This window comes from Chrysemys picta, chromosome 5 (assembly GCF_011386835.1).
Source record: "Chrysemys picta bellii isolate R12L10 chromosome 5, ASM1138683v2, whole genome shotgun sequence".
Classification (NCBI taxonomy): domain Eukaryota; kingdom Metazoa; phylum Chordata; order Testudines; family Emydidae; genus Chrysemys; species Chrysemys picta.
Window position 1 is genome coordinate 126,394,852 of NC_088795.1, and position 22,720 is coordinate 126,417,571.

Consider the following 22,720-nt stretch of genomic DNA (forward strand, 5'->3'; position numbering starts at 1 on the left):
TACCACTGTGATGCCATCATGTGCCAGCAATGCCTCTCCGCCATGTACTTTGGCCAAACCAGACAGTCTCTACGCAAAAGACTAAATGGACACAAATCCGACATCAAGAATTGTAACATTCAAAAAACTGTAGGAGAGCACTTCAGTCTCCCTGGACACTCAATAACAGCCTTAAAAGTGGCAATTCTTCAACAAAAAACCTTCAGAAACAGACTTCAATGAGAAACTGCAGAACTGGAATTAATTTGCAAACTGGACACCATCAACTTAGGCCTGAATAAAGACTGGGAGTGGATGGGTCACTACAAAAAGTAATTTTCCCTCTGTTGATATTCACACCTTCTTGTCAACTGTTGGAAATGGCTGGTGTCCACCTTAATTGAATTGGCCTCGTTAGCACAACCCCCCACTTGGTAAGGCAACTCCCATCTTTTCATGTGCTGTATATATATACTGCTTACTGTATTTTTCACTTCATGCATCTGATGAAGTGGGGTTTAGCCCACAACAGCTTATGCCCAAATAAATTTGTTAGTCTCTAAAGTGCCACAAAGACTCCTTGTTGTATTAACTAGACAGCGCGCTCGGGAGCTATCCACTGATAGGCCAGGGTGGAAATCCAGCTTTAGTAGTTGCCCATCTTTAACCACAATTACAGCACCAGGTAGGCCACTCCCAACACTACAGAAGCAGAAGAAAATACTGCATGTATCTCAGAGTATACCATAGGGTAATTCTCCTCACCTTACTATTCAGACAGCAGACAGGCTGTTGTAGGTGAGACCTGTTTAAGCAGAGGAAGAAGTAGAATGCTGTTGAACCCACCAGGTTCCATGACGGTTATGGGGAAGAGCTCTTGTGACTGCTGAACAAGGCAGCTATTACGTGGTCCCTTAGAAAAACACCAGATTGGTGGTGGGAAAGTGATAGGCCAGTGCAGAACTGGGAGGGTTATAAAATATGTTTTAGTGAGACTCAGGGTGATAGAGGCAAGGTGAAATATGGGCTATTTAAAAACAGATTTACTGTGTTGGCCTTTGGGAGACAAGGCAGGTATGGGAGGGGGCTTAGGGACATGGGAGGTGTTTAAGACTTTGGAAATGAGGAAAGAAATACCTTCCCTTTCCATTCCCCACACTATCACTTCCTGTAGACCAAGTTTGCAGAAGACCTCTCCTTTCCTGCCCAGATTCCAAATGTCTAACTTAATATCTTTTAAAATAAAGATATTTGCTCTCTTGCTCTTTGAGAGAGAATCTCCTTCCCCTAAAACCGCTGCTATTTTTACCACTGATGGAACTACAAAAATGGTAAATTCCAGCTCCTAACTTTCCCAGTAGTAAAAAGGCCAAAAACACAACATGGTATCTGTTATAAAACTGGCTAAAAGACAGGGAACAAAGGGTAGGAATAAATAGTAAATTTTCAGAATGGAGAGGGGTAACTAGTGGTGTTCCCCAAGGGTCAGCCCTAGGACCAATCCTATTCAACTTAGTCATAAATGATCTGGAGAAAGGGGTAAAAAGTGAGGTGTCAAAGTTTGCAGATGATACTAAACTCCTCAAGATAGTTAAGACCAAAGCAGACTGTGAAGAACTTCAAAAGATCTCACAAAACTAAGTGACAGTGCAACAAAATGGCAAATGACATTTAATGTGGATAAATGTAAAGTAAAGCACATTGGGAAAAGCAACCCCAACTATACATACAATATGATGAGGGCTAATTTAACTACAACTAATCAGGAAAAAGATCTTGGAGTCATCGTGGATAGTTCTCTGAAGACATTCACTCAGAAGCAGTCAAAAAAGCAAACAGGATGTTAGGAATCATTAAAAAGGGGCTAGAGAATAAGAGGGAGAATATCTTATTGCCCTTATATAAATCCATGGTACGCCCACATCTTGAATACTGCATACAGATGTGGTCTCCTCATCTCGAAAAAGATATACTGGCATTAGAAAAGGTTCAGAGAAGGGCAACTAAAATGATTAGGGGTTTGGAACGGGTCCCATATGAGGAGAGATTAAAGAGGCTAGGACTTTTCAGCTTGGAAATGAGAAGACTAAGGGGGATATGATAGAGGTATATAAAATCATGAGTGATGTGGAGAAAGTGAATAAGGAAAAGTTATTTGCTTGTTCCCATAATATAAGAACTAGGGGCCACCAAATGAAATTAATGGGCAACAGCTTTAAAACAAAAGGAAGTTCTTCTTCACACAGTGCACAATCAACTCGCGGAACTCCTTGCCGGAGGAGGTTGTGAAGGCTAGGACTATAACAGGGTTTAAAAGAGAACTGGATAAATTCATGGAGGTTAAGTCCATTAACGGCTATTAGCCAGGATGGGTAAGGAATAGTGTCCCTACCCCCTGTTTGTCAGAGGGTGGAGCTGGATGGCAGGAAGAGCGCTCAGCGTGCAAGGACACGCTGTAGCATGAGTCCATACCGCTGCCCCGAGAGGCAATATACCCCGATCCCGGGCGGGTGATATACAGCCGCCAAGCCATGGACTGCAACAATACAACCCCTTCCCCGCTGCCGGGTTCAGATTCTCCCGCCAACACGCCCCTAGGGGCGGAGCCCTTCGGAGGGGAAGACGGGAGAGGGCGCGCGGTGCCAGCTCTAGGACGAGCCCACGGGGGCACTCATGGGGGGCGAGAGAAACATGCCCCCCAGTCCGAGGCCATGTGCCCATTCCGAACCTCCATTTTCCCCTCAGGCGCTGATAGGGATGGGTCACTTCCCGGGCTGAAGGGGTGGGTGGCTCTCCCGGCTTGAGACAGCAGGTTCTTTCTCCTCACAAGCTCACACCCCTCTTCTCGATGGTCGGGCCCTGGCCGCCCGCGCATGCGCTGTAATACGAGGCGGGCGGGGCGCGTGCGTCGCGCGGGAGCGCAGCTTCCCGGTCAGTCTGTGGCGGCGGGAGGCGCGAGCGGGGTGGCTTGAGGAGGCTGCGACATAGACCCCCGGGCGACATCACCACATACCGGCTGTAGCACCAGCGCTGCCTTCCTCCGCTCCCACCCAGCCGTGGGCCCGAGCCTCCCGCGCGCCATGTCCTTCCGCCAGAGGAGCCCCCACAGCGGCGGCTGCGGCAGCGAGAGCAGGTGGGCGGTGGCGGGGACAGGTGTCTCCGGTCCGGCCGCCGCCCGCGGGGTGCTGGGGCGGCGGCAAGCAGCAGCGTCGCGGTCAGGGAGAGGGAGCCGTCTTTCCTCAGAGCGGCGGGGAAGCTTCCCGCCCTGGGGCAGCGCGGCCGGGTCACCCTGAGCTCGCCAGCCCGCCGCCTCTGTTTTCCGGGGCAGTCCCTGGGCTCGTCCACAGAGGGGCAGGGCCGTCCAGAGGATTCAGGGGGGCCTGGGGCAAAGCAATTTCAGGGGCCCCTTCCATAAAAAAAAGTTGCAATACTATAGAGTACTATATTCTCGTGGGGGCCCCTGCAGGGCCTGGGGCAAATTGTCCCACTTGCCCCCCCCCTTCCTCTGGGCGGCCCTGCAGATGGGGCCTGGTGTGAATCCTCCCCCAAGCCCTGGCGGCCGAGGGAGCACAGGGCCGGGGCACTTCCCCGGGCTGGTGAAAGCGGGCCTGGGGAGCACCACGTCTCCTGAAGAGAAGCACCACCCGGAGGCAGGGCGAGTATCCTGGGGCTTGCTTGAGGTGAAGTAAGGGTCGGGCAGGGGTCGAAGAAACACATGGTCTTGCCACGGGCTCCCAGTACAGGAAAAGGGGGAGGGGATGCAGACTGGAAAGAGAGAACTCCCAGGTTTTTAGATCCCTTCCAGGAAGACAGCATTTTCTGTGCAGATTCGGGTTGAGAAGCTTTTCAGGGACAAAAAGAGAACTGCTGGGTGTTGCTTTCAAGGTAAAAGTGGTGCCTGTATGCTTCTTATTGCAATTGTTGTTGCATTGTGGCTGTAAAAGGTTACAAAGCCAGCATGTAAGTTTCATTTTTTAAAGACTGGTTTATTTCCCAGCAGCCCACAACACCCAGCTCGTTGGTCTCAAGGAAGGAAACGTGGAGCAGATGGGAAACGCAGAAAACAGAATGATTCAGATTCGTCCATTTTTGATGATGAGAACAAGTATGGATCTTCTGACAACAGATTGGATAGGTATGTTTAATAAAGGATTTGTCCATAGTGTATGCAGCTGAAAGAGGCCTGGGTTTCTTGTGCATGAAAAACTGTGAAACTGACCAGTATATTTTCACTTTCCAACCCTCCTGTGATATATAGGGGGGAGGGATAGCTCAGTGGTTTGAGCATTGGCCTGCTAAACCCAGGGTTGTGAGTTTAATCATTGAGGGGGCCATTTAGGGATCCGGGTGGGGGAACTATCAGGGACAGTACTTGGTCCTGCTAGTGAAGGCAGGGGACTCGCCTTGTTGACCTTTCAAGGTCCCTTCCAGTTCTATGAGATAGGCATATCTCCATATATTATTATATCACTATCTAGTAACCTTGGGGGTGGAAGAGAGGCAGGGATTAAAGTACCAGTAGGGTGTAAAAACCAAGGAGTGAAAAACATTGCTTAGTGACTTTTTACCTTTTTATCTTGAAGCTACTTCCTGTGATGAATAAATAGCCGGGTTGTCCTTTTCTGCCCTGTTGTTTTTTGTTAATGGCACCCCTGCTCGCTGGAAGGCCTGAATCTGCTCAGCTTGCAGATAATTTAGCTTTGTGAGTCTGGGCATCATGTGACCTTACGGTTGACGTGAGTGAGCAGAGAAAAGGGACTTGGGAGAGTGACATGAGTTAATGCTCATGGGAGCCGTTCCCAGGACTGGCTGCTTTAGGGCTACTGCAGGAGCAGGGAAGCAGTGTGGATAGCTTTCCAAGGAGCTACTTTTAGCTTTGGAAGAATACGTGCAGGGATCAACTTGAGGTCATACATTGTTTTCTGTTTGTGCTGCTACTTTTTTCCCTGATCCACCAGGATAGGAAATGTCAGTTGAGCAGCAAAATAGGTCTGGTAAATAGGAATATTGGGATAAAATTAGAAAAGGTAAATTTGAGCTGAATATTGGAAAGCATGCTCTCATGGTGAGAGATGTTAGGTTTTGCAATAATCAAAAGGGAGATTGTGGCTTTATTGATTCAAATATTTAAGATTGGTCTGGACAGGGCATGGGACAACATACTGAAATGCCATAGATCCAAAGTTTTATATTGTGATGTAGTTCTGAGAGTTCTGCGGCAGCTCTAGAGCTTGGTTACATGAAAAAGCAAGTGTTAAGTAAACAAAGGTGGGGAAAATGCATCTTGCTGATATTGTCTTTCTGTGACAGTTAAATTACATTGTCCTTTCTTTATTTTTTTGTAATCTGTGTAGTTGAATCAGCACAGTCAATTAAAGAATGCTCTTGTGGAGGGTGGAAAATTGTTCTCCTTAACCTCTGAGGATAGGACAAGAAGCAATGGGCTTAAATTGCAAAAAGGGCAGTTAAGGTTGGACATTAGAAAAAACTTCCTAACTGCCAGGATGGTTAAGCACTGGAATAAATTGCCTAGGGAGGTTGTGGAATCTCTATCGTTGAAGATTTTTAAGAGCAGGTTAGATCAAGGGTGGCCAACCTGTGGCTCCTTGTATAGGCACTGACTCTGGGGCTGGAGCTACAGACGCCAACTTTCCAACATGCCAGGAGGTGCTCACTGCTCAACCCCTGGCTCTGCCACAGGGCCTGCTCCCGCTCCACCCCTTCCCGCCCTCTTGCCTGAGGTGTCCCCTGTCAGGGAGGTGGCAGACTAGTCCTGTTCTAGGCGGTCTTTCACCAATGGCCAACATCCAGGCTGCTGCAGCTTGCTGGCTGGCAGGGATGGGGGGGGGGGTGGCACTGACAAGGTGGTCATTAAGAGCCCTGACCTAGCCCACCCCACAGTGACCCACACAGGACCAAGGGAGACACCACAGTAAGGTCTGGTGAGGAATTGAGTGGGTCCACACACCCCACCATAGCCAGCGTAGTGGCCACTATTGCTTGGGACACAAGCAGGTGTGTGAGGGTCCCCTACCCCAGTGGGGTTATCAGGGTCGGGAGGTGGATCCCAGTCTCTTCTCATGAACTAAACCTGGACCTACTGTGAATTTAAAAAAAAAAAAATTGTGACACCCCCTGTGACAGTGTACCCCATAAGGCTTTATGGGGAGGGGGTGCTTATAAATGTATGTATGACATAACTGGAATATGTTTTGTGCTGCCTGTGCCATGTAACATATTTCCGTAAGGGTTATGATCTACTATATCTGTTCATCCTATTTGTATGTATATATCATTTTCTACTCGAGCTTAAGAATATGGGCTGTATGCTTGCCTGATTTCTAAGTAAGCTTTGTGAGGCATTTGGTCAGCTTCTTTAGGAAGGAATTTGCCAGGTTAAGAACCTGATCAGGAGACACTTAGGGAACAATGCATCTTGGAATGCTCCAATCCACATGAGAAGTCTTCCTGGAGACATGCAAGATGCCATGTGGACAATAGCGTCGGCCTGCAAAGACTGAGTCATGCAGGGGCATGTGACTTGCCCAGGTGACTCCAAAACTCCATCTTGGAGCTGGGCTTTGCATAGGAGGAGGAGGGGGGTCTCCACCCACAAGAGAGAGTCTACTTAAACCTGTGGGAGACCCCTCCAGGTTGTCTTCAGCTGGCTAAAGAAGGAGCCTCTTCCCCCCCCCCCCCCCCCCCCCCAGGATACTTGAAGGAGACTGAAACAAAGGACAGTAACTACAGGGGGTGTGAGTGATTGCTGGACCCAGGCTAAAAGGAGATTAGCCTGTAAAAGGGAGCATTCTGGAACTGGTGAGGAAATTATCTGTATTCAGTTTGATTAGGCATAGATCTGCGCATTTTATTTTATTTTGCTTGGTGACTTACTTTGTTCTGTCTGTTACTACTTTGAACCACTTAAATCCTACTGTCTGTATTTAATAAAATCACTTCTTATTTAGTAATTTACTCAGAGTATGTATTAATACCTGGAGGAGCAAACAGCTGTGCATATCTCTCTATCAGTGTTATAGAGGGCGAACAATTTATGAGTTTGCCCTGCATAAGCTTTATGCAGGGTAAAACGGATTTATCTGGGTTTAGACCCCACTGGGAGTTGGGCATCTGAGTGCTAAAGACAAGCACTCTACTGTGAGCTGTTTTCAGGTAAACTTGCAGCTTTGGGACAAGTGATTCAGACCCTGGATCTGTGTCTGGAGCCAAACAGGAGTGTCTGGCTCAGCAAGACAGGGTGCTGGAGTCCTGAGCTGGCAGGGAAAACAGAAGCAGGGGTAGTCTTTGCACATCGGGTGGCAGCTCCCAAGGGGGTTTCTGTGATCCAACCCGTCACACCCCCCCACTCCCTGGGGCGACAGTGAGAACTCGTGCTCTTAAGAAGTAGTCTTGCATCAGCAGAGTGATGAACTAGATTGCCCAAAAGGACTTTTCCCATCTCTGATTTTTACCATATCCCACTCCTGGAGTCTTGTGCACAATGTTGGATACCATTTTAGAGAAAAGAGAGATTATTCAGCCTCTTAGCTGCAGTAACTGAAAAACAAATCCAGAAATATGCTTAACAGAGGTTAGGCAAAATGTCAGATCTGCTGCTTGTAGTGCAGAGGTGGGGAAACTATGGCCCGGGGGCTGCATCCAGCCCTTTAGACATTTTAATTCAGCCCTCGAGCTCCGTCCGGGGTTTTGCCCAGTCCAGCAGGGGAGCGGGGTCCGGGTCAGGGGCTTGCCCCACTCCGCGCATGCAAGCGCTCCACGCAGCTCCAGGAAGCAGTGGCATGTCCCCACACCGCCTCCTACACGTAGGGGCAGCTAGGGGACTCTGCACACTGTCCCTGCAGCTACCATTGGCCAGCAACCATGGTCATTGGGAGCTGCAGGGGCAGTGCCTGCAGACGGGGCAGCGTAGATAGCCACCTGGCCATGCTTCTGCATAGGAGCCGGAGGGAGGACATGCCACTGCTTCCGGGAGCTGTTTGAGGTAAGCACTGCCCAGAGCCTGGCCCCCTCCTGCCCTCCGACCCTGATCCCCCTCCTGCCCTCCGAACCCCTTGGTACCAGCCCAGAGCTCCCTCCTGCACCCTCATCCCCAGAACCCGCACCCCCATCCAAAGCCCGCACCGCCCTCCTGCATTCCAACCCCCAATTTCATGAGCATTCATGGCCCACCATACAATTTTCATACTCAGATGTGGCCCTCGGGTCAAAAAGTTTGCCCACCCCTGTTGTTATGGCATTTATAAAGCATGCTATTTTTTCCCTTTGCTACCTTACAATCTATAGTTTTTGTTTAACTGCAGAGGTCAGCATTATAAATGAGAAGCTATACTACTGAAATGGTGGTGGTATTTTGAAAAGTGAATTGTCATTGAGTTCAGTGTTTGTGTCCCACTTCCATTTCAAGGCTTCAGAATGTGCTCCGTTTATGAGGAAGACGTTTCTTATCATGTGATCCTGCAAACTCAATTTAGCAGCTGAAAGTCAAGCTTTGTTTGTGGCTTGTCTGTTGGCAGGACAGATGCTCTCACCTGTGCATCCCCATTGCCTTAAATTACACTTGCATGGCCCTGTTACCAGCTTTGCAATTTGTTGATGCAAAAAACATAACGGAATACAGATCATTCTCCCATAGCTGTGTTATACTGTCTGGAGTGACTCTCAACAGCGAGTGCCTTCCTCAGGGCGGACACCTGGATCACTGTACCAGTCTTACCATGGAGTCACAGTCTTAGCCTCTCCAGTCTACCTTGCCACCCGGACAAACTGAACATTGTGATTAAAAGGTTACTAAAACCAAAAATCACACCAGATCAGGTTTCTTCCAGTCCCAAGAGCCCACTTACACGAGATCTGTTGATACTCCAGATCTCACACCAAAGACGATGCTGGCAGCCAGTTCTATAGTAAACTAACTATAGGTTTATTAACTAAGAAGACAGTTATTGAAAGGTTAAAGCAGGTAAAATATAATAACAGGTAAATCACAGTTTGTAACTCCAATGGTGACAGTGATGTAACAAACTTCCAGTTTCCCAAAAGCCTTTCAGGGCTACACAGATTAATTCTGGGGATCTCCCTCTTCTGGTTCAATTATTCTGCCCTGTTAGAATCCAAACAGTCCAGAGATGATGGATCATTTCTTGAATCCATATTTATAGCTCCTTTACACAAAAGCAAGCGGATTGTTTCTACCCATGTGGGCTTTTCCCTTTTAGACAATGTGTGAGGAATGCACATAGATTTTTGGCCTCCCACCATATGCATAATGGCCACTCACTTTGAAATAAGCATTTTCTGTTAAAGTCCTTAAGTCCTTCATTAGCATTTAACTAAAATTACCCATCAAGAAAATCTTGTGGTCAGGGTATTTACTATGTAAATGTTTGCTACTACATTATGACAGGAATAGATAAATGAAAACAGTACCAGTAACATTCCACTAGTTTTCATGAAGTTTAAAAATCTGAATACATGCTTATATATCTAACCATTACTTCGATGTACACAAGTGAATTGACCTGAATACGCTCTAGCATAACCTGGTCACCAGCGTCACAAGCTATACAATGGTAACTAGTCTGAAACTTTGTAAACTTTATTAGTGCATGTAGATACGATTGGATACACATAAGGAATACATTAAGTAAGCAGTTCTATTGAAAATACTTTAAATAGCTATCAAATTAGAGATTAATTAGGTGGGGTAATTAGGATAACATTCCAGTTTTCATGCAGAGATTTTGTTTTTCAGTTTTACAACACCAGAAGGTCCTGGGCCCTTTTCAAGATGTTCAGACTGGGGATCTGTAGTTGAAGAAGATGAAATGAGGACCAATGTTAATAAAGAAATTGCAAGGTACCATAGGTTATATATGATTGGTGTTCTTGTAGAGTCATAGCTGCTTTTTTACCTTCAATATTCTAGCAGTACAATAACTAAATATCACTTATGGCTGTCATATGTAGGGACAAGTTCTGATTTCTGTTCCCAGGCCAGCTTAGACTTAAAAATACTGTAAAAGTGATGTGATGTAGTCCTTTGGAAGGTGTTGACCAACATCACTGAACTGCCAACAGTCTAGCAGATTCAGGATTGTCTTGCTGTGAAAGTGACTCTCTTTGAATGTCATCCCATCCACTACTCATCTGTTTGCATGGTAATTACTGTGATAAGACTTGAGGTGGAGTTTTGAAAGATGAATCTTCCGATTCCAAAAGAGAGATGAAGGACCCATTTCCATGATGGAAAAATGCTTACCGTGCACCTATGATTTTGAACTTCACAGATGATTAAGGTCAGAAGTAACCCATCATCATCATCTAGTCTGACCTCCTGCACATTGAAGGCCACAGAGCCTCACCCACCCACTCCTGAATTAGACCCCTAACCTCTGGTTGAGTTACTGAAATCCTCAAATTATGATTTAAAGACTTCAAGTTACAGAGATCCACCATTTAAACTACTTTAAACCTGCAAATGACCCGTGCCCCATGCTGCAGAGAATGGCAGGGACTCTTGGGTTTTTTGCCTATCTGACCTGGTGAAAATTCCTTTCCCAACCCCAAATATGGCGATCAGTTAGACCCTGAGCATGTGGGCAAGGCCAGCCAGCCAGCCAATGTTGCAGTGAAGATGAATATTAATAGACGTTATATTAATTATGCAGTGGAAACAATTTATGAAAGTAACATACATTTTTTAATATATTTTAAACAAGTATTTATACTGAATAAACTGTCTTTTCTAGATACAAAAGAAAGCTCTTGATAAATGAATTTGCAAGAGAAAGGAAGTCCTCTTCTGGAAGGTAAGTGTAAATTCATCTCTGGAGGTCAATGGAAAAATATCCTGCAATAGTTACTTTTAAACTCCTTGTATGTCCAGGATTTCCTTGTTTTAAATAATCAACTTGAAGTAATTTGTTTTAACAAGTTCACCTTGTAACATGCTAATTCAACAAAATCCTGAACAGCCATTTCAGAAATAAACCTAATTAGTGCAGCAGGTCTAAGGATTGCTGTAGCTGTGGGGGCTTGTGTGTTCTGGTGCTCACAAGAATATAATGCAATTCAAATATCTATATTTTTTCTTTAGTTCTGATTCAAAGGAATCCACTGTAACAGTAGAACTTGAGACAGATGAAGTGGTTCTGATGAGAAGGCAAAAACAGATAAATTATGGAAAAAACACAATTGCATATGACAGATACATTAAAGAAGTTCCAAGGTAGGTTTCATTAGTGTATTATAAATATGTAACCATTGTGCATGTCTGGTTCTTCACATTTGATTACTTATTAAATTTGTTTATAAACCAAACTTCCTGGGGTGGAGGAGGGAGAAACCTGAGCAGCACAATAATCAAGCAGCTTAACTGTCTTAAATACCTGCCTGGGTTTAAAACCAACCCAAAGTATTCTGAGAATGGGATTTAATAGACTTCCAGTATTAGACAAATTCAGTCACTTTAAAGATGATTTGAAAAGCTATAGTGGAATTTTCATGACAATTTTCTGAATAAATAGGTGTCATCGAGTACCAGGGGTCCATCCTAGAACTCCAAATAAATTTAAGAAGTATAGCCGTAGGTCCTGGGACCAGCAGATCAGACTGTGGAAGGTTGCTTTGCATTCTTGGGACCCTCCTGCTGAAGAAGGAAGTGACTTGCAAGCAATGTATGTATCGATCAAGTAATTTTTCTTCTAATATATTACAGTTCCTTCAGAAAATAGGACTATGCTATCATCTGACTCATCTACTGAACATTTTAATTTATTCATCTACAGCTTTTCAAAGTGATTAAAGCAGTATTAAATGTTCACACCATATAAACACTTTTCTGGTTTTAGCTAAGTTCCAATTCAGTTCACCTTCAATCCCCCTTCAGTCAGAATATGTAAGGCTCACCTGGCTCTCCATATTTAGCAAGCCTGTGGCTTCCACATGTATTGTCACCAAGGATAGCCTGAAGGACTTGGAACAGAAGTTATCTTTTGCCAAATTTGAGTGCTATATCTTCGTAAACCCAAGAAGCTACTACTAAGGGCTTGAAGGCTCTGCCTGTCAGAACCTAAAGCCCATTCTAGTCAATAGATTAAACAAGCCCCACTGTCACCATTATTTCATATCTGAAGCACTGTTCTAGCACAACAAAAATTGGCAGAAGCTATTAGATCTGTCTTATGTTCAGAATGGTATAAATCAGCGATACTTGCAGCTCAGGAGCCTCCATTTGAGTGGCTCTTTGCAGCACATGGTATTAAAATGTGTGATTTTAATTATTAATCAGGAGGCTTTTACTATGTTATTAACCAATTGTAGTTGATAGGCCAGTCAGTTAATCGCAGTTAATTCACATGATTAACTAAAAAAAATTAATCAGTTTTCATCAGTTAATACATACTAATTGTACCATATATACTTGTTCATTAGCCCGTTCGTTTATAAGCCGACCCCCCAAAATGGATAGGTAAAAATAGCAAAGACTGTATGACCCTTTCATAAGCCGACCCTATATTTGAGGGGTTGGAAAACTTTGGCTCCCGGCCCATCAGGGTAAGCTGCTGGCCAGTTGGGACGTTTTGTTTACCTGGAACGTTCACAGGCACGGAGCCCCTCAGCTCCCAGTGGCAACAGTTTGCCGTTCCCAGCCAATGGGAGCTGCGGGAAGTGGCGCCACTTCCCGCTGCTCCCACTGGCTGGGAACGTCGAACCGCGGCCACAGGGAGCTGAGGGGCTCCATGCCTGCAGACGCTCCAGGTAAACAAAACGACAATGTATTAGATATTCAATTCAATGATTCCATAGAGTTTAAAATCATCAGATTTGGGGGTAGATCCATTTATAAGCTGACCCTCGCTCTTTGATGCGTCCCTTTTTACCAATAATATTTGGCTTATGAATGAGTATATACGGTAATTTACATTTTTAAATATATTGATTTCTATTACAACACAAAATACAAAGTGTACAGTGCTCACTTTTTTGTTACAAATATTTGCACTGCAAACAAGTTTTTTTTTTAATTCACTACATACAAAGTACTGAATGTAGATTTTTTTGTTTTGTTACATAAATGTTTTGTTTTTGAAGGCAATCTAAAACTTTAGAGCGTACAAGTCCATTCAGCCAATCGCTAAGACAAGTTTGTTTATATTTACGGGAGATAATACTGCCCCCTTCTTATTTACAATGTCACCTGAAAGTGAGAACAGGCATTGGCATGGCACTTTTGGTAGATGGCTTTGCAAGGTATTTGTGCCAGATATGCTAAACATTCGTATGTCCCTTCATGCTTTGGTCAGCATTCCAGAGGACATACATCCATGATGATGACGAGTTATGCTATATAACGATCCAAAGCAGTGCAGCGTGACACACGTTAATTTTCATCATTTGTGTTAGATGCCGCCAACAGAAAGTTGACTTTCTCTTGGTTCGGGTTCTGCAGTTTCCACATTGAGTGTTGCTCTTTTAAAACTTCTGACAGCACATTCCACATCTTATCCCTCTCAGATTTTGGAAGGCACTTCAGATTCTTAAACCGTGGGTTGAGTGCTGTAGCTATCTTTAGAAATCTCACATTGGTACTTTTCTTTGTGTTTTGTCAAATCTGCAGTGAAAGTGTTCTTAAATCAAACAACATGTGTTGGGTCATGATCTGAGACTGCTATAACATGAAATATATGGCAGAATGCGGGTAAAACACAGGGCAGCAGACATACAATCTCCCCCAAGGAGTTGTCACAAATTTTAATTAATGCATTTATTTTTTTAACGGGCCTCATCAGGATGGAAGCATGTCCTCTGGAATGGTGGCCGAAGCATGAAGGGGCATATGAATGTTTAGCGCGTCTGGCACATAAATACCTTGCAATGCTGGCTACAAAAGTGCCATGCCAATGCCTGTTCTCACTTTCAGGTGACATTGTAAATAAGCGGGCAGCATTATCTCCCGTAAATGTAAACAAACTTGTTTGTCTTAGTGATTGGCTGAACAAGAAGTAGGACTGAGTGGACTTGTAGGCTCTAAAGTTTTACATTGTTTTGTTTTTAACTGCAGGTATGCAACACAAAAATCTACATTTGTAAGTTGCACTTTCATGATAGAGATTGCACTCTTGTACTTGTATGCGGTGAATTGAAAAATACTATTTACAGTGCAAATATTTGTAATAAAAAAAGGGAGCACTGTACACTTTGTATTCTGTGTTGTGATTGAAATCAATATATTTGAAAATGTAGGAAAACATCCAAAAATATTTATAATAAATTTCAATTGGTATTCTATTATTGTTTTAGTGCAATTAAAACTGCAATTAATTGATCTTTTTAATTGCAATTAACAAATTTTTTGTGATCGTTTTGACAGCCCTAGTAGTTGATAAAATAATACTTGGTCAGTCATTTTGCTGTGAGAATAAAATAAATAAAACTAAATATTCCCCGTCATTCCATTTAAATATGTGTGTGTGTGTGTGTGTGTATGTGTATAGAAAGAGAGAGAGAGAATATGAATAAATAAATAATGAATTCACCCTACTGGCTGTATTGGGTAATGTTGATCCCTAATTTGGGTCCTGAACCACTGAAGTCAGTATCACTGGTATGAATAACACGAAGCAATTTAGGCATTATTGCCCTGTTTTGCCATGGCATTGCCCCCCACCTCCCCCCCAAAAAAGTTATGCTTCCAAATTAGCGAGCTCTTAAGACAACGTTTTTGCCTTTCAGTCTCCAGGATGTACCAAATCCTGTGACTGCAGGGTTGTGGAAACAGTGATGATGTTCCCTGGCTCTGCATGTTTTGCTACTTAAGAGCTTTTTGGCAGGAACAGCCTACTTCCCCTTACAACGGAAAGGGGAATTATCTGATATTGGCATTGGTGAGAAGATAATTTTCTGAAACAGACAAAATGGACATGGCCCCATGTGATATAAATTTAAGTAGAAATGCAGCTTCCAAAGTTGTTACCTTAAAGTTAATCACTATTTGGGACAGATTTGTGCTTTTCTGTGTTGAGCTGGCTCGTTACAATCTAATAACTTTGTGGAATTAAACTCCACAATATCAGTGTATGTAAGATAAAGAGTTGTAGAGATTGGACACAGTACATAAAATGATTAGGACAAAGGTGAATGACTTTTGCAAATGTGCAAAACTATACTAATGGGATATCAGTTTAATAAACTTTTGTTTTATCCGGCATAAACAATATTTCTAAATATTTTAGAACTTGCTATTTCCATCATTAGTAGTGTTTGCTTGCTTTGCTCAAGCTGGTGGAAGTAGCAAAGAATGCAGGAAGATGTCTTTGATCCAAACAACTCTGACAATTAAAATTATAATTGTTGACTGTTAAAACCTGAAGTATGGTGTGAGGGACAATACAATTTAAATGAATAAAATCCCTGGAACTCAATTATGGGTCCCAAAACAATTAATAGTCCCCCAAATCTGGGTTTAAGTGACTTGCTCGGCATCACATAGGAAGACTTGGTGAGGTGGGAATAGAACTGAGCTCTCCCATAGCATCAAAGAGACATTATTAAGGGCACAAGAGCAAACTATCCTACTGCGTAGGAAGAATAGGAAGTATGGCAAGAGACCACCCTGGCTAAACCAGGAGATCTTCAATGATCTAAAACTCAAAAAAAGAGTCCTACAAAAAGTGGAAACTCGGTCAAATTACAAAGGATGAATATAAACAAATAACACAAGTACGTAGGGACAAAATTAGAAAAGCCAAGGCACAAAACGAGATCAAACTAACTCGGGACATAACAGGTAACAAGAAAACATTCTACAAATACATTAGAAGCAAGAGGAAGACCAAGGACCATGTAGGCCCCTTACCCAATGAGGGAGGAAAGACAATAACAGAAAATGTGGAAATGGCAGAGGTCATTACTGACTTTTGTTTTGATTTTCACCAAGAAGGTTGGTGGCGATAGGACGTCCAACATAGTGAATGCCAGTGAAAATGAGGTAGGATCAGAGTCTAAAATAGGGAAAGAACAAGTCAAAAAGTCTTCAAATCACCAGGGCCTGATGAAATGCATCCTAGAATACTCAAGGAGCTGACTGAGGAGATATCTGAGCCATTAGCAATTATCTTTGAAAAGTCATAGAAGACGGGAGACAGTCCAGAAAACTGGAAAAGGGCAAATATAGTGCCCATCTATAAAAAAGGAAATAAGGACAACCCGGGGAATTACAGACCAGTCAGCTTAACTTCTGCTTAACCAGAAAGATAATGGAGCAAATAATTAAGAAATGAATTTGCAAACACCTAAAAGATAATGAGGTGATACTTAAGTAACAGTCAGCATGTATTTGTCAAGAACAAATTGTGTCAAACCAAACTGATAACTTTCTTTGACAGGGTAGCAAGCCTTGTGGATAGGGGGAAGCAGTAGATGTGGTATATCTTTACTCCAGTATGGCTTTTGATACTGTCTCGCATGACCTTCTCATAAACAAACTAGGGAAATACAACCTAGATGGCGCTACTGTAAGGTGGGTGCATAACTGTTCGGAAAATCGTTCCCAGCGAGTAGTTATCAGTGGTTCACAGTCATGCTGGAAGGGCATAACGAGTGGGGTCCCGCAGGAATCAGTTCTGGGTCCGGTTCTGTTCAATATCTTCATCAATGATTTAAATATTGGCATAGAGAGTACACTTATAAAGTTTGTGGATGATACCAAGCTGGAAGGGGTTGCAAGTGCTTTGGAGGACAGGATTAAAATTCAAAATGATCTGCACAAACTGGAGAAATGGTCTGAAGTAAATAGGATGAAATTCAATAAGGACAAATGCAAAGTATTCCACTTAGGAAGAAACAATCAGTTGCACACATACAAAATGGGAAATGACTGCCTAGGAAGGAGTACTGCGGCAAGGGATCTGGGGGTCATAGCGGACCACAAGCTAAATATGAGTCAAGTGTAACGTTGTTGCAAAAAAAAGCAAACATCATTCTTGGATGTATTAGCAGGTGTATTGTAAGCAAGACATGAGAAGTAATTCTTCCACTCTACTCTGCACTGATTAGGCCTCAACTGGAGTATTGTGTTCTGGTCAGTTCTGGTCGCCACGTTTCAGGAAAGATGTGGACAAATTGGAGAAAGTCCAGAGAAGAGCAACAAAAATTATTAAAGGTCTAGAAAACATGACCTATGAGGGAGGATTGGAAAAAATTGGGCTTGTTTAGTCTGGAGAAGAGAAGACTGAGAGGGGACATAAGTTTTCAAGTACATAAAAGATTGTTACAAGGAGGACGGAGAAAAAATATTATTCTTATCGTCTGAGGATAGGACAAGAAGCAATGGGCTTAAATTGCAGCCAGGGTGGTTTAGGTTGGACATTAACAGTTAGGAAGTTTTTCCTACAGTGGTTAAGCACTGTAATAAATTGCCTAGGGAATCTCCATCATTGGGGATTTTTAAGAGCAGGTTGAACAAACATCTGTATGGGATGGTCTAGATAATACTTAGCCCTGCCTTGAGCGCAGGGGACTGGACTAGATGACCTCTTGAGGTCCCTTCCAGTTCTATGATTCCATTTGCCTGCCTTAATCACAAAGCCATCCTTTCCCCTTCTTGCAATCCCCTGCCTTGTCCTCTATATATGTTCCTACTTCTATAGTGAATGAGGCAGTGATCCTACAGATAGCCTCATTCACTACACAACCCTAATTCATTCCCTCAGCACCATCCTGTGCACTGTATGAGGCTGAAGCTTGTGGAAGAAATAGTATATGATCATGTAATTAAAGATAGTATAATGCATACACAAGGGGGCTGAATTAAGGATGCCTGTGCAATTTACATTATGGCATTTCCTGACTAAAGTGCTTGATTGTAACAACCCTATCATGCACAGTTGGTAGGCTTTGAATCCTGAGCCTTTGGTACAGGAACACAGTGTAAGACTGATAATTTTCTTCTGCAACCAGCTAATATAATCCCTGGAGAATGGGCTGCTGGGACCATGTGCTAAGTTTGAGGGGGATGCATCTGGGTTGTGTATGTGTGTGGAAGAAGTTAAGGATTAAGTGCATAATCATTTTTAGCCCCCCCCCCCCCCCCCCAGCTGATTTATCTGAGCCCAGGAAACATCTGACACTTCCAAAGTATAGTCTCTCCAGAAATGGGAACCATAGCTTCAAGAAAATCCCAAAGCCTCTTTTTACTTAACTAATAATTTACTTAAAATCAAATTATGAATTTTCTACCCCATGCCTTCATTGTGTGGTAGATATCGAGAGAATGTGGCTTGGAGATTAGAACATCTTCAATCTGGCAGGTGGGGCACCCTGCTTTAGTAATATCTAGCTCTTATATCACACTTTTCCCCAGTTGATCTCAAAATCCTTTATAAAGGAGGTTGGTATCGTTATCCTCATTCCCCAGGGGAAACTGGGGCACGGAGGCAAAGTTACCTGCTTCTGGGTTGGGGGAGGAAAACATCCTGTGCTTTGCTTTTGAAGGCCTTGTCTACACTAGATCCATTTCTCTAAAAGTTCACTGACTAGTAATTTACTACCATGCTATCTAAACAAGTTCTGAGCAGAACTAGATGATACTAGTTAAAATGCCAGTGGGAAGTCAAAGCTAGCTTTCCTACTGTTTGTCGCAACAATGGGAACATTTAAAAAGCTGCCTACTGAACAAATAGGGGAGTGTCTAAAGATAGCGAGGGGTGGGGGGGAAGGCTGCTACTAGAAGGGAAGGGAGCAGAGATCTCTTCATTCACCAAACTCCCTGTGCTGAGGGAACCAGGTTTTTTTTTGTTTTGTTTTGCTTGCTGCAGCTCCCTGGGAGACAGCTGCAAACTGCTGGCAAAACTCTCCTCTTTTGCTACAAGCTTCCTCACTAGTTTCTATTCCTGCATATTGAAGACCCTCAGAGTTGATAGTCATCCCCTCACCAATGGGTGAAACCTTTCCTGACACCCCTGCCAAGGTTATACAGGTTCCTAGAAGAACAGCAGCAACTCACCATGTTAATTGGTAGAATCTTGCTTTGATCTCTTGCTCCAAGTGAGCACACTGGTTGTTTCTAGCATCAGCAAGTGGATTTTTAGATTAAAAGAGATTTGCTTATCTTTAATGTGACTTTTGTGAGTGAGACATTCTTTAGTAAGTTTCATGTTGTCATTTCAAACAGATAAACTTACAAAAAATTGACATCTGAATTGAAAAGAGAACACAAGGTTATGAATTCCTAAAGTGATTCACCAAGTTCATTGCAAGCAATGCAGGATTTTTTTATTGCATCTGAGTGTTGCATGCAGGGAGTTCCCTAAGTGACACAGCTGTTGGAATCGCACCACTTCCTTAAACTATACCATAGCTTAGTAGACTGCATCATTGGAAGATTTTAACTTGCTCTAAATCTCTGAATTGTTTTAATTTTATAGTACTCCTGTTGATCTTGGTGAGATGGAGACAGAATCCGTAGGAAGTAATTCTACAGAATCTCAAGCCAGCTCTCAAGACAATTATGTAAGTAATATTTTGCCATAATTATTCAACTAAACTATAGTTCAAATTAATAATTAGGGCTGTCAAATGATTTAAATCACAATCACAAGATTAAAAAGTCGTGATTAATCAGTTTTAATCACCCTGTTAAACAGTAATAGAACACCAATAGAAATTTATTATCAATATTTTGGATGTTTTTCTATATTTTCAAATATTGATTTCAGTTACAACACAAAATACAAAGTGTACAGTGCTCACTTTATATTTTTATGACAAATATTTTCACTATAATAAAGATAAAAGAAATAGTATTTTTCAGTTCCCCTAAGTAGTCTAAAATGTTGTGACCTCTTGAGCAAAAAACCAGCAGTAGAAGAAGGTCTAGCGTTCTGTACAGTCTTGCTTCCAAGTCTCTGCTTCGTCTGATATAGTATTGTTTGTATAGAGCTTTAGTAGACCCTTGAGATGGATCCATATACATAGGTGCAACATCCCAAAGGCAATCTTTTAAAAGGTGGTGTATGTTCAAGCATTCACTAATACTAAGTTATTGAAATTTGGTTTGGATCTGCCTTTAACACATAACATATGATACTTTAGTGAAAATAGGACGGTCTAAATGAAATACAGAAATATTGGAATATGAAGATGAAATATTAGATGAGGTGCACGCTGACCTTAATTTCTTAATCACTAATGTAATTTTCTGTTCTAGGATACCTTTTCTGGCACTCCCACCAAGGTTAGACATGTTGACTATCAGGTGGAAGGCGAATTTGACTTGGAGGCATGTTTGAATGAGCCACTTAAAGACTTCAGTACCGTGAGCTAAATGGTGCTCTGTGCAGGCTGTTTTAAGGGAAACATTCTTTTAAAAAATCGTGGCATGTTAGCCTGATATTCTCAAACTGGATGTTGTTCCCTGCCTGTCAATACTGCAGAAGCTTAAGCAAGTTAAAGGGCTGTTCCCTAATTTGTGGTCTGTCTACGTATTTTCTGGACCAAATTTGTGTAAAGAATAGAACTTACGTTGTGTAACTTCCTGTTTGACTTCTAATTTATGTATATCAGATGGTTTTACAAGACTGCTTTTTATAATTATTCAGAAGATGGAACTAGTCATAGAAAAAACAGCCAAAGGCAACACAGCTACCCTCCAGCAAACTTAGTTCTGTAAAACTTCAGGCTGTCATTCATTCTTTAGCTCATTATTGATCTGGACTAGATACTTTAACTACTGATCTAGAAGGAGGGCTCTGTCCTTGTTTCCAGAATCACCCAACCTCTAACTTTCCTTTTGATTTCCCTTAATTGGCAAAGATATTTCTGTAAGTGCTTTTTCCACATTACAAGGTTTTTCTTTTGTCTGATTCATTTAAAGTAAATTCCTTTCATTTGCAAAAGCTTATTTTGTAATGGTGGGAAAGGACATAATATAAGTTAAATGGGGTTTCAGTATTAAACAAAACAAAATAAAACTGAAGTGTGGCAGTGATGCATTAAGAAGCTGTAGCCTAAATTTGGTACCTGTAAATAGTCATGGATAGACATAACTTATCTAACACTTAGAGAAAAATAAACAATATATCTAGGGAAAGTGCTTGATTTGTATTCACTGTTTTTAATGTAAAACTGTTGTAAATGATAACTCTGTACAGACATTCTACTGAAAGCAGTTAATGTTTCTATTGCTTTTGTATGGGACAGTGTTGCTAAAAATAAAAATACATTAAATATGAAATATTTACAAGTCATTTTACAAGAAAAATGTTTTCCTTATGGAAGTAATAAGAATGAGATTGCTTGAGCTTTCTTCAAAGTAACAATCTAATGAAGTCATGGACGCATGCTATGCCTAGGAATAGCATGACAGCTAGATATGCTAGGAAAGGAGATGGTCTAGAGAGCGGAGCATGTGACACGAGTTTCTTCCCTATCTCTGCCCTCTGTTGTATATGATATTGGGGCGGGGGGAAAGGTGGAGTGTGATTTTTACCACTCCATAAAATGGAAATTCCTACATCACAGGGTGTGCTATGAGAGTTGAAGTTTATGAAGTTCTGAGTAGTTTTATTCATAGCCAACACCAGGCTCTCTTGTCATAATGGGTGTTCAGGAAGGATCCAAAGATCAAGGGCTGCTAAAATAACACCAAGGGAAAAGAACCCTAAGAGACTAGATCAGTTCATCAAAGTCTTCTCTGACATTCCAGCTGTGCATTGCCAATGACAAAGTGTCTGGCAAAATATGATTATCTGCACTGGAATAAATTCTTAGTTTATGGAAAGAGTTAAAATCCATCATGCTAGAGGGGCAGCACACAGCTAAAATATCCATGCAGGTTGCTTTGGATGCTTTTGATACAGCTGCATGCACCATGGCCACAACAGTGTCAGTATGAAGATCCTCCTGGCTCCAGTCATCAAGAATACTCAGGGAGGTCCAAACCAAGATTGTGGGTCTTCCATCTTCAACTCAACAAGGCCCTCTGCTCATTAAAGGACACTAGAGCTGCTTTACATTCTTTGGGATTGTGCATTCCATCCCCAAAGAGAACGCAAGCCAGAACTCAAATCTCCTTCAGATAATGTCTCTTTGCTCCATACTGTTGTAAACAACAGAGGTCACTGGAGTCTTTGAAGAAAAAGCAGGCAACCCACTGTCTCCTCAGATATGGTGCACTCAATGTCTTCCTCAGCTTGGCAGATAGTTTCTACCAGTGTCCTGTCCCCACCCCCCACTTTTAGCCACCAACTTTCTTTTTTTTCCCAGGAACACTTACTGGGATTACTATGGACCAACAGGTCTGAGAGGCACTGCATGGACATAAGTCAAGGTCCTGTGAGAAGTCCTCATTAAACTGGTGGAAAAAAACCACTTCAGTTGTGCAATAGAGTACCTCTCTATACAACTCTACCTAATAAGACACTGGTGATAGATTCAGGGTTGGGGGGAGCTCATCTAGGTCACCTTCAAAAATATGGCCTATATTCCCCTCAAGAAGGTCATCTGCATATAAATGCCTTGGTACTCAGAGCAATCTGCCTAGAATGCAAAGCATTACTGCCTCTACTCCAGGGATACACAATCCAAGTACTGACAGACAATGCCATAGCTGTGCATTATGTCTGCAGGTAAAAAGGAGCCAGGTCAGGCTGGCAGGACATTTTGCTCTGGACTTGCTATATTCATCACAGATCGCGCCACTGGCCCTGTATCTCCCAGGTGT

The 22,720-nt window shown here is 42.7% G+C and overlaps 1 protein-coding gene across 3 annotated transcripts; it reads left to right on the forward strand.

Annotated features, from left to right (window-relative positions):
* The first annotated feature begins 2,854 nt into the window (after positions 1-2,854).
* SLBP (stem-loop histone mRNA binding protein) lies at positions 2,855-21,232 on the forward strand. 3 transcript variants are annotated; one of them, XM_005292399.5, is made up of 8 exons: positions 2,855-3,112; positions 3,977-4,114; positions 9,752-9,856; positions 10,749-10,808; positions 11,096-11,227; positions 11,526-11,675; positions 19,425-19,509; positions 20,207-21,232. In XM_005292399.5, the coding sequence occupies exons 1-8, from the start codon at positions 3,060-3,062 to the stop codon at positions 20,321-20,323; spliced, it is 840 nt and encodes a 279-aa protein (XP_005292456.2). In that variant the 5' UTR covers positions 2,855-3,059; the 3' UTR covers positions 20,324-21,232. The 3 variants fall into 3 exon arrangements, with proteins under 3 accessions (XP_005292456.2, XP_005292457.2, XP_065453215.1); XM_005292400.5 differs by having other exon boundaries at positions 2,862-3,112; positions 3,980-4,114; XM_065597143.1 differs by lacking the exon at positions 2,855-3,112 and adding an exon at positions 3,198-3,864 and having other exon boundaries at positions 3,980-4,114.
* Positions 21,233-22,720: the final 1,488 nt, after the last annotated feature.